Source organism: Lepidochelys kempii, chromosome 8 (genome assembly GCF_965140285.1).
Source record: "Lepidochelys kempii isolate rLepKem1 chromosome 8, rLepKem1.hap1, whole genome shotgun sequence".
NCBI classification, from domain to species: domain Eukaryota; kingdom Metazoa; phylum Chordata; order Testudines; family Cheloniidae; genus Lepidochelys; species Lepidochelys kempii.
In genome coordinates this window covers 39,814,292-39,826,776 of record NC_136387.1, presented here as the reverse complement: position 1 = coordinate 39,826,776, position 12,485 = coordinate 39,814,292, and the positions used below count along the sequence as shown (strand labels likewise).

The 12,485-nt window shown below is 46.4% G+C and overlaps 1 protein-coding gene across 5 annotated transcripts in view; it reads right to left on the bottom strand.

Moving 5' to 3' along the window:
- PCDH1 (protocadherin 1) overlaps positions 1-12,485 on the bottom strand; it is a 129,544-nt gene that overhangs the window by 47,341 nt on the left and 69,718 nt on the right. The window contains exon 5 of one of the 5 annotated variants that reach the window (XM_073356197.2): positions 7,245-7,363. The exons of the other annotated variants lie outside the window; for them this stretch is intronic. Coding sequence (XP_073212298.2) covers positions 7,350-7,363 — 14 coding nt within the window. The 3' untranslated portion in view covers positions 7,245-7,349. Of the gene's footprint in view, positions 1-7,244; positions 7,364-12,485 lie in introns of those variants that run through there. 5 annotated transcript variants of the gene reach the window in all.

Below are 12,485 nucleotides of genomic sequence, written 5' to 3'. Positions count from 1 at the left end.
AGGACTGCATCAGTGAGATTCCAGTTTGACAAATCCAGGTAAAGAAATGCCTCCATTTTGACAGGTAAGCAGCTCTGATAGAGGGCTTTCTACTATTTAATAAGACATGGCGAAATTACTCCAAACAAGACTGCTACATGAGATTTAGCAATGGAGCTTCCAGGCAGTTAAACGAAGGGCCTGCAGGTTTGGGTGGAGCAACTGATATTGATCTTGGGAGATCAAGTCCGAGTGTAATGAGAGTGAAACTGGAGTTGCCTCTGACAGGTCCAGTAGAGAGGAGAACCAGTGCTGGCGAGACACGTTGGGGCTATTAATAACTCGGGCCTGGTTCCACTTGATCTTCAGTAGCACTCTGGGAAGGACTGTGATTGGGGGAAAAGGATAAAACAGCTAGAGTAGCAGAAAAGCAACTATGATACAGCCTGACAATTTTATTCTTTACTATTGTTTCAACTAATTGTAGCCTTGCAGCAAGCAAATTGATGACATTTTCTATTGGCCTTGTTTGGAAACAGGTCTATATGTTGGAAAATGCAAACCTGAGACACCATTCGTGACCTTGATATATTGCTGTGATGCTCTGTACCTCAGGGAAACACCCAGCACCCCAATGTTCATCCTTGTAAAATGATTGGGTGGTATCCAATGCAAAGTTTCTTATGTTGGGTGTCTTCAGAAGGCTCATGAAGCACTGAGCACTGTTGTTATAGTAATTGTTACAGTAATGTTATAGGTTATAGTTATGAGGCTGAAAATGTATCCTCATGGCTTAAAATAAGCCCAGGCAAAAACTCTCCAAGAGCAGAGAGGCAGTTCACAACTTATCAGGGCAGGTATCAGACAAACCCAGCCCAGCCTCAGAGGAACAAAGAACGCTGGCCTAGGCTGCAACAAAAGGATCTGTTCAAGTGAGTCGTCCCCCCTCCCCCCCGCTTCCTTTAGTCAGTATGGGACCGTGATGAGGTAATGCTCACCTGACTCTGAAGGGGGGGAAGGGGGAAAGCCAAGAGGGAAGAAAGAACATGATAAAAGGGAGAGACGTTTGCCATGCTCTCTCTCTCTCCCACCTCCATCTACAAACACCACATCAAGTGACTGAAACGCTGATCAAAGGGGAGAGCCTGGCTGAAGAGCAACCATCCGGCCTGTGGTGAGAAGCATCTAAGTTTGTAAGGCATTGAAAGTGTTAAGATCAGTTTAGAATGCATTTTGCTTTTATTTCATTTCACCAAATTATCCTTTGACTTATAGTCACTTAACATCTATCTTTATAGTTAATAAATTTGTTTGTTTATTCTACCTGAAGCAGTGTGTTTTGTTTGAAGTGTGTCAGAGGCCTCCCTTGGGATAACAAGCCTGATACATATCAATTTCTTTGTTAAATTGACAAACTCATATAAGCTTGCAGTGTCCAGAGGACATAACTGGACACTGCAAGATGGAAGTTCCTAGGGTTGTGTCTGGGACCGGAGGTATTGGCTAGTGTCATTCGGTTGCACAATCCAAGGAGCAGCTTACATGCCAGAGGCTGTGCGTGAACAGCCCAGGAGTGGGGGGTTCTCACAGCAGAGCATGGTAAGGCTGGCTCCCAGAGTCAAGGATTGGAGTCACCTAGCAGATCACCGGTCCGGATAACACCAGAGGGGAACTTCACAATTGCCACATGAAAGTAGGCATCTCTTAAATTGTAGGCAGTCCCCAGGATCTAGGGAGGCAATAATAGAAGCCCGGGTGATTGTGTGGAACTTTATCTTTTTGTTGAGCTGACACAGGTCCAAAATAGGTCTGAGACTGCCCTTTGGCTTGGGGATTAGGAAATAGGAGTAGAACCCCTTTCCTCTGAGACTCTGCGGAATCTCCTCTACAGCTGAAGGAGAGACTAAACCTCCTGAATTAAGAGTTTGCCATGAAAGTAGTCCCTGAAGACTGAAGGGGAGGGAGAGTGTGGTAGAACTGAACTGGAGGGTATATCTCACTTCCACGTGGCTTAACACCCAATGGTCCTTAGTAATGCAGGACCAAGCACTGAGAAAGTGGGAAAGGCAGTTTGCAAATAAACAAAAATGGGGTCTAACATCCTGGGAACTGGTATGGCCTCCACTGCAGAAGCCATGGACCTGGCTGCTGAGTCCACTGAAACCAGTGCAGCTTGCAATGAAGCTCTTGCCACAGATTTCCCCTCATCCACTTACAAGAACTCCTGCCTAGTATCTTCTGGCAGCATGTCTCTAAACTTGAGCATGGTATCACAGACATTAAAATTATATTGGCTGAAGAGCACCTGCTGGTTGGCAATCCTAAATTGCAGCCTTCTCCTCCCCGAGTAGAATAAACTTTCCTGACAAACAGATCTAAATTTTTGCATCTTTTGATTCAGGGATTGCATCTTATAGAAGATAACATCATAGGACTGGAAGGGACCTGGAGAGGTCGTCTAGTCCAGTCCCCTGCACTCAAGGCAGGACTAAGTATTATCTAGACCTTCTCTGACTGGTGATTGTCTAACATTCTGTGATAAATGAAGGGGGGTGGGGGTTAAGCTCTGTTTTATGGACACCTAGCCAGCCAGTTAGCTATAAAGTCTCTCTTGGTGGCTGTTCTCCGCTTGCTTTACCTGTAAAGGGTTAACAAAGTCCCCCAGGTAAAGGAAAGGGACTGGGCACCTGACCAAAAGAGCCAATGAGAAGGCTAGAACTTTTTTAAATGGGGAAAAAAATTCCCCTTTGTGTCCGTTGTTGTTCTCTGGGAAAGAGGGGAACAGAGAGCAGTTATGCTATGAGAAGCTTTAAGCCAGGTATGATCATAGATCATCAGATCATACCTAGAAATACTTATTTGGAACCCCCAAATGTGTAAGTAAATCAGGAATGTTTAGAAGATGCAATTCGGTTTATTTCTGTTTATTTCTTATGGCTAGTGGACTCCTCTGTGCTATCCCCAGATGCTTTTGTTCTGCTTGTAACCTTCAAGCTGAACCTCAAGAGAGCTATCTTGATGTTTAATTTTTGTAATTGTTTCTTTTAAGATCTAGCAAAAAGCCTAAGTTCCAGATGTATTTTCTTTTTTTGTTTTTAATAAAATTTACCTTTTTTAAGAACAGGATTGGGTTTTTTGTGTCCTAAGAGGTTTGTGCACATGTTGTTTAATTAGCTGAGGACAACAGCTGATTTCCTTTGTTTTTCATTCTCAGTTCTTCCCTGAAGCAGGGGGTGAAAGGGCTTGAGGGTACCCCACAGGAAGGAATTCCCAAGTGCACCTTTCTGGGTTCTCAAAAAAGGGAGGGGTTTTTTTGCATTTGGGTGGTGGCAGCATCTACCCATCCAAGGTCAGAGAGAAACTGTAACCTTGGAAGTTTAACACACCCTATTGGGATGAATGGGTCTGCCAGAGTGCCTTAACGGGATCCATATTTGCCTCACTGAGAGGCAAGGTCACTCTGGAAGGATCTGCTGAGGCCAAAATATCTATCAGGAGGTGCAAGGATTCTTTCACTGCCTCCACCTGGATGCCCAGGCTTAAGGCCACCCTCTTTAACAATTCTTGGTGGGCCTTATAGTCATCTGCGGGAGGTGAAATGCCCCCTGATGAGCCTGTGTCATCAGGAGAGGATGAAGAGGGGGCCAGCATAGGCTCAGGCTGCTCTTCTTCCATCACTTGTCCAGTGGAGACCTCCTCATCCAGCTCTTGGCACCTGGTACTGGGCTCAGGAACAGGTTCAAAAACAGGAGGTACCTGGTGGGCAGATACTGCACACCTCTCCAAGGTGACTGAATAAGAATGCCTAAAATATAATCTAGAAAACATAGGGAAATCCCACAGATTCCAAAAAGGCAACTGGACAGGTGTAGGCCCCAAGTGACCTCCTGACCACCCACTTGATGGTACTCCTGCAGAAGGATCCCTTGCAGGGTAGTAGTGCTTCGATGGGGACTAGAGAAAGTGGCTCCAAGGTTGGAAAATGTAAGACCCAACCTCTGATTAATAGGAGGACAGCTCTCCTTCCGGTAGCCATGGAGGTGCTGCTACTGATGGTACCAGTGACTGAGGCCAAATCGCAAGTCGCAGCAAGTCGCAGATAGCAAGCCATCTGAGGCAAATGGGGCTGACACAGTAATGAGCACTACAGCAATGTTGTTGGAGCCCCTGTGTCCGGTGGTACCAAGAGTGCCGACTCCTGTACTGTTGGTGATACCGGCACTGAAAGTGACAAGAGATCATTGGTACTGAGCATGCTTTAGGCATTTGAGGCTGCCAGAAATTTCTTGTGCAGTTCCACAGGTGTGGAAGGTGCTTCCTCAGGGCCTGGACTCAACAGTACCTGCCTCGATGCTGGAGTCATTGCTGCTGGTTTCTTGGGTGCTGGAGAAGAGGAGTGCTTGGACTTCAGCTGCACTTTCCTCTTAACCCCATGCCTAGCAGACTTCGATGCCAGAGATCTTCTTTTGGTGGGCTGCTTGGAGGTCTTATGACTCTTCCTCGGCAATCGGGAGGGTGAGCCGTTTTGGAACTCAGGCAAAGTAGGAGGCACACTCCTAACTGACACAACATACTGACTGACCTGGCTCTGACAGAGGTCTCAAGCCTACCTCAATAAGTAAAAAATGTAGCCTGACTTCAGGATCCTATTTTATGAAAGGATTAAAGTCACTGCAGATCTGCACCATATACAGGGTCAAATTAAATGTATACCCCAAATTAAAAATCACAGTAAGAGAATCAAAAAAGTGTCACTATGGCTAAACAAAGTAAAAGAAGTGGTTAGAAGCAAAAAGGCATCCCTTAAAATTTGGAAGTTAAATCCTACTGAGGAAAATAGAAAGGAGCATAAACTCTGCAAGTCATGTATAATTAGGCAGGCCAAAGACGACTTTGAAGAGTAATTAGCCAAAGACTTAAAGGAGCTTTCAAGGAAGATAAGGCCATTGCATAGAATCATAGAAGATTGGGGTTGGAAGAGACCTCAGGAGGTCATCTAGTCCAACCCTCTGCTCAAAGCAGGACCAACACCAACCAAATCATGCCAGTCAGGGCTTTGTCAAGCCAGGCCTTAAAAACCTCTAAGGATGGAGGTTCCACCACCTCCCTAGGTAACCCATTCCAGTGCTTCATCACCCTCCTAGTGAAATAGTGTTTCCTAATATCCAGCCTAGACCTTCCCCACTGCAACTTGAGACCATTGTTCCTTGTTCTGTCATCTGCCACCACTGAGAACAGCTGAACTCCATCCTCTTTGGAACCCCCTTTCAGGTTGAAGGCTGCTATCAAACCCCTCTCACTCTTCTCTTCTGCAGACTAAACAAGCCCAGTTCCCTCAGCCTCTCCAATTTGTCCACATCCTTTCTGTAGTGGGGGGGCCAAAACTGGATGCAATACTCCAGATGTGGCCTCACCAGTGCAGAATAGACGGGAATAATCACTTCCCTCGATCTGCTGAAAATGCTCCTACTAATGAAGCCCAGTATGCCGTTAGCCTTCTTGGCAACAAGGGCACACTGCTGACTCATATCCAGCTTCTCATCTACTGTAATCCCCAGGTCCTTTTCTGCAGAGAAGCTAAAAGAATTCTTTGCATCTGTCTTCACTGCAGAGGATGTGAGGGAGGTTCCCACACCTAAGCCATTCCTTTAAGGAATTGCTAACAGAATGCTGGGAATCATTAGGAAAGGGATAGATAATAAAACATAAAATATCATATTGCCTCTGTATAAATTCATGGTACACCCACACCTTGAATACTGCATGCAGATCTGGTCACCCCATCTCAAAAAAGATATATTGGAATTGGAAAAGAAACAAAAATTAAAAGGGGTATGGAACAGCTTCCATATGAGGAGAGATGAATAAGACTGGACTTTTCAGCTTGGAAAAGAGATGACTAAGGGTGGATATGATAGAGGTCTATAAAATCATGACTGGGTGGAGAAAATAAATAAGGAAGTGTTATTTACTCCTTCTCATAACACAAGAACTAGGGGGTCACCCAATGAAATTAATAGGCAGCAGGTTTAAAACAAACAATAGGAAGTATTTCTTCGCACAACGCACAGTCAACCTGTGGAACTCTTTAGTAGAAGATGTTGTGAAGGCCAAGACCATAACATAGTTAAAAAAAGAACTAGATAAGTTCATGGAGGATAGGTCCATCAATGGCTATTAGCTAGGATGGGCAAGGATGGTGTCCCTAGCCTCTGTCTGCCAGAAGCTGGGAATGGGTGACAGGGGATGGATCACTTGATGATTGCCTGTTCTGTTCATTCCCTCTGAAGCACCTGCATTGGCCACTGTCGGAAGACAGGATACTGGGCTAGATGGACCTTTGGTCTGACTCAACATGGCCGTTCTTATCTAGGTAACAAATCTGAGGAACTGTCCCACATTGAGGTGTCAATAGAGGAGGTTTTGGAACAAATCGATAAATTAAACAGTAATAAGTCACCGGACCAGACAGTATTCACCCACTCAAGGAACTCAAATATGAAATTACAGAACTACTAACTGTGGTATGTAACCAATCATTTTAATCAGCTTCTGTACCAGATGAGTGGAGGCAGGGGCACTGGCATAGAGGGGGCCTAGGGGCCATGGCCCGCCCACTTTTTCAAAGTAGACAGACCTGGCCCATCTACCTTTTGACATGGGCTTGGCCCTTTGCCCCTTCTCTTCCCCCTGAGACCCCACCCCCTGGTCAGGCTAGAAGCTGGACCCCATCTGGGTAAGAGCAGCCTGCAGAGCCCAGGCAGCAGGGGGGAGCCCCTGACCCTCCATCTGCCTGGGGTGGGGATTCAGAGGGCAGGGACATGGGCTAAGGGCTTCTCTCAGGCCCTCACCCCACCCCAGGCAGGTTGAGGGGACTGGGTTCCGTGGCCTGGCTTCAGCTTCCAGCTTGGCCAGGGGTGGGGCCTTAGGAGGAAGAGGAGCGGCAGGGGTGAGGCCATGGAGGGGGTGGGGACTCGGGGTCCCCACACTTTTAGGCAGAATCAGTCGGCCCTGAGAGATAGCTAATGTGATGCCAATTTTTAAAAAGGTCCCAGAGGCAATCCTGGCAATAAAAAGGCTGGTAACCCTAACTTCAGGAGCAGGCAAATTGGTTGAAACTATAGTAAAGAAGAGAATTATCTGACACAGATAAAAACGATTTGTTGGGGAAGAGTAAACACAGCTTTTGTATAGGGAAATCATGCCTCACTGATCTATTAGAATTCCTTGCGGGGGGGTCAAAAAAACATATGGACAAGTGTGATCTAATGGATACAGTATAGCTGGACTTTCAGAAGGCCTTTGACAAGGTCCGTTTCCAAAGGCTCATAAGCAAAGTAAGTTGTCATGGGATAAGAGGGAAGGTCCTCTCATGGATCAGTAACTGGTTAAAAGACAGGAAACAAAGGGTAGGAAAAATTGGTCAGTTTTCAGAATGAAGCAAGGTGTCTGTACTGAGACATTGCTTTTCAACATGTTCATAAAAGCAATAAACAGTGAGGTGGCAAAATTTGCAGACGATACAAAATTACTCAAGATATTTAAGCAAAGCTGTCCAAAGCTTTTATACTGCTTGGACTCTCAGGGGCAAGGACTGATAAGCATAAGCAAATGATCCCCATGCTTGGACTAAATTAGCTCTAAAGGACATATAGAACTTGCTTATTATAGTAGCTTCTATTACTTTTTGAAACTTAAGACTGGAACTCATTTGTGTGTATATATGTTTACCAGCTTTAACCTTGTAAATAACTCTTATTTCCTTTGGCAACTACTTAATAAATCTTTAGACAGTTTATTATAGGATTAGCTACAAACTTTATCTTGGTTTGAGATCTAAAGATGCAATTAACTTGGGGTATGTGACTGGGATTAACTTGAATATTGCTCTGATCCTTGATGTAAGGGACCATCTATCACAAAGGAAAGCTTACCTGGGTGGCAAGATAGACCAAAGTACCAGATTGGACTGTCTGTGACTCCATGTTAAGGCTGTTAAAGTGCTTGAGGAGTTTTCACTTGATAATTGGTTGGTGAAATCTAAGGGCATGTCTACACTACAAGTTTATATTGACCTATTTTAGGTTGACTTATAGCCACTGCAGTAATTACTGCAGCGGTTCACATCCACATCCTTCTGTTGGTGATGTGCATCTTCACCAGGAGCACTTCTACTGACTTAAGAGGGGCAGTGTTGGGGGGGCTAAGAGCCTGGGCTCTCAGCTCCTTGCAGCTCCCCACCCCCCACCAGGAGCACAAGTTCCGTCAGGAGAGGGACAGCGTCCAATGTTCTCTCTTTTGGCAGGCCCAGTAATTCCATATCAACAACATGTAGCCACATACCACCCCAAGCAGGACTGCTAACACCCATAAAGCACAACACATAGCCACATGCTGCCCTGGGCAGGGTCATTAATACCCATGAGAAAAAGAAGAGGAAGAATCCTGAACCACCTGGAAACACACAGGCCAAATCCCAAAGGCCTTTTGGAGTGAGGAAACTAAGACAGGGATTTGGGTACAGGATATCTGTATATCTCTTGTGCTACCTAAGAGTTAAGTGTGTATGTATTTAGAAATGCCTTAGCTGTGTTTGTGTGTTATTTGCTTACACTTTCATGTAGTCCCCAAAGGGGAAAGCAGTACACTGGAAGACTGGCAGCTTCAGTTGTCCTCTGAGAGCATGCACGAGCTCTTGGGGATCTAAGGAAAGCCAGCACTGGTTTCAGGGCCCAGGCAATTGGTGTATCGGGTTGGCACCTGGAATGTGTTCCTGGAGGCCCATAGCCAGATTGACAGTGCCTATACTCTGCCCAGCCTAAGAAAGAGAGCTGGGAAAATAGTGGCTTTTTTAATTCACAGGCAATTCTACGCCCCCCTCCCCCCCAAAAAAAGTTTTGTTTTGGATCGAACTTAAAACCAAAATGTTCTGAATTTTCAGTAAATCAAAACATTTTGAGTGAGATTGAAATTAAACATTTCAATTGCCTCAGTTTTGTAAGGATGCAGGGAATAAAACCTAGGTACGCAGAGCCTGGGGTGGCTGATATTCCCACCATATCAGCAGAAGGCCCTGCAGAGGCACAGCCAGGAAGCGGTGTGAATAGGCGTTGCAGGAACTACCACCCACGAGACCCAGAGTGACAGTACCCTGCAGTCCTCTGATTGGCCAAGTGCCCCTACTTAATCCCAGGTGTTGGCCCAGGAAGTTGTCTGAGCAACCACATAGACCTTGTGTGACGTTATTGACAGAATCTGTAACTGTATAGATCGTTGTTGCAACCAAAGTCCTGTAGTGGCTCCAAATCTTGTAGAAAGGGGGTCAAATAAGGTGTCTAAAACAAGGTTATGGTTTTCTTGCTATGATTATGCTATCTGTATATGTGTATCATTTTTGTAGTTGAAGTTATGCATATTGTCTCTATACTGTCTGTATTTCAAACTTATGCAATGCTTCTGGGTGACACCCCAGACAAATTGGTGTCAGCTCTGCCTAGCCTGACACCAAGGACCATCAGCTATACAATTGACCCACTGAGAGAAGGCAGACATGCCTTGTGACTGAGCAAGGTATGCAGGGACATGCCTATGGACAGAACTCTGAGGTTTTTCCAGGCCATGTGATGGACAGCTTGTCCCTGGGACAAAGAAAGAAAGACCACATGGCAAGAGACTATAAAAAGCTGCTGCAGCTTCTCCATCTTGTCTTCAACCCTGCTTCTTACCTCTGGAGGGACTTTGCTACAAACGGAAGCTCTACACAAAGGACTGATCATAGAATATCTCAGGGTTGGAAGGGGCCTCAGGAGGTCATCTTTTTGTTCCTAATAAGCTTCTTTTTATTATCCTTAATTCTGCTAGCCACAGATTTCTCTTTGTGTCCATTTGCTTCCCTTATCAATTTTCTGCAATTCCTAACTTCTGATTTATATTCGTTACTATCAACATCCCCTTTCTTCCATTTGTTTGAAATATTTCCTTTTTTTATTGCTGCCTTTTCTTCTCCACTAATCCCCGGGTAGTTTTTTAACCAATTTGGCATTCTTCCTAAATTGTGGGACTGTGGCTTTTTGGGCATCTAGTAAAGTGTTCTTAAACAATTCCCAGCCTTTCCTTACCAGAGCAAGTTTCAATATTATGGGAACAGATGTCTTCAGAGTGAGCAAGGGAGCTGGCAGCCTTACAGGTAAGTAATGCAGGGGTCCCCAGCTCAGTATTTCACACTCTACCAGATGACAGCACTGCAGAGTGCTGGATAGGAAGTGGGGGACATCCTAGTCAGGTACTAAAGGTACCAACCAATTGTGTTACCAGGGAAGATGGCATATGTCAATGCCAAAATACTGTAGAGCTCTCCCTCAACAGCCTACTAAATCTTTTTGGAAAGGCTCATGCAGCCTTTGCAACTCAGAACTTCACTGCAGCTTACACGGTAGGAGGTGTCCAATAAGGAAGGATCCAAAAGTGTCTGTGATAACCAAATAAGGGATGACTTACGGAAGAAAAGACACAACTACCATGCAGTTTGCCTTCCAGCAGAAGAGATATCAAAAGATGATCATCCACCCATCAGATCTCTTAGGCTTTGAACAGTCTCCTGGGGAAAATGGTGAAGACCCATCATTTTGAACATTTATTACTAGACTAGATAAAACTCTAGAAAATGTACAATAGGGTGCAGTCCTGCACCTGCCACAGATGATAAGCTGTGTGGGATCTAATAATAGTGTTTCTCCAGCATTAACTTCTCATTCTGTGGGCAAGAATGGCCTATGCTTCCAAGATCTCAGAAACAAAACTAGATTTCCCTGTATGGCCCTTGTTGAGTTGGCACTGTTAGAGGACTAGCTGGAGAAACTGAATGAGCCGATTCAAAGTCATGATGATATCTGCTCCATAGGACTCCTTAATTTGGGTCACACTACTAGTCTGAGCTATGAAATTCCTAATGGATCAGATCTTAATATGCTAGCCTCACCAGAGGAATCTCTAGCCAATTATCATGAAGTAAGGTAGCAGTGTAACTAGGTACCTTTCAAGCTACAGATCCCTTTGCCTGGTTCCACAGTCACCCAGTGTATCGCCTAGGTGGATCAGAATTTTTGACCCTATTCTCATATTCTCTGTTGATATAATTATCTTTGTGAGACAATCTGAAGAACATAGAGACAGGCTAGAGTTAATGTCAGAAGAATCAGTGGAGCCCTGGCCTCTCACTCTTTCTGCACTGCATCAAGTTTGTGTGCGTTTACCAGCAGCTTCAGGAAACAGGGGAGCCTGACTAACATGTGAGGGGAGCTTGACCCAGGCCAGGTGATGATGGCCACAAAATACAGTTCTGTATCTCTTCAGCCCTGTTGTGTATGTGAACATGGCATGTGCATGCATGTGTGTGTTGGCAAGCACGTATGTGTGGTGTGCATGTGTGTGTGTGTGCACACCTGGCTGCTGTCCATGGCAGTGAGCATGTTAGTGAAGGCACCTTACTATAGGAGGGAGGGGAAAAGTTTATGAGCAGAGACTGATATTTTCAGCTTTCAGGAGAGTCATGTTCAGGTACTTCAGTCAGAGGATGTGCCTCCTTTGTGCAGGGCACTACCCGGGACGAGTGTCCCCTGTCCTGTCTATGGTCCAGCTCAGGGTTTTCAAACTTTTTTCTGGCAACCTAGTTGAAGAAAATTGTTGATGCCCGTGCCCCAGTGAAGCTGGAGATGAGGGGTTTGGGATGTGGGAGGGGTTCAGGGCTAGAGCAGAGGGTTGAGGTACGGGGGTGAGGGCTGAGGGATGGAGTCGGGAATGAGGGGTTCAGGGTATGGAAGGGGCTCTGGCCTGGGACAGGGGGTTGGGGTGTGGGAGGGGGTCAGGGCTCTGGGCTTGGGGTGGAGACTCTGGGCTGGGGATGAGGGGTTTGGGGTGCAGGAGGGGGCTCCAGGTTTGGGGGGGCTCAGGGCTGGGGCAGGGGATTGGGGTGCAGTAGGGGGTCAGGGATCTGGGGTGGGGCAGGGGATGAGGGGTTTTGGGTGCAGTGAGTGGCTTTGGGTTGGGGGGGGCTCAGGATTGGAGCAGGGGATTGGGGCATGGGGTTGGGGAGTGGGCTTACTTCAGGCAGCTCCCAGTCAGCGTTGCAGTGGGGGCTTCCTGCCTCTTCTGGCACCACGGACCACACTGCGGCCCAGAAGTGGCCAGCAGCAGCTCCGACTCCTAGGCGGAGGCATGCAAGCGGCTCTCACGTGCAGGCACTACCCCCCCAACCCCCAGCTCCCATTGGCTGGGAACCAATGGAAGCTGGTGCTTGGGGCAGGGGCAGCATGCGGGGCAGGGGCATGTGCAGAGCCTTGTGGCCCCCCAACCTAGGAGCTGGCTGCAACCCAGTGCCTTACATTCCGTGACCCAGTACTGGGTCACAACCCGCAGTCTGAAAACCACTGGTCTAGCTCACTCCTTGCACTCTGATCCCCTGCTGAGAACTGAATATCTCAGAGATCAACAACATAGTGGGATCTAAA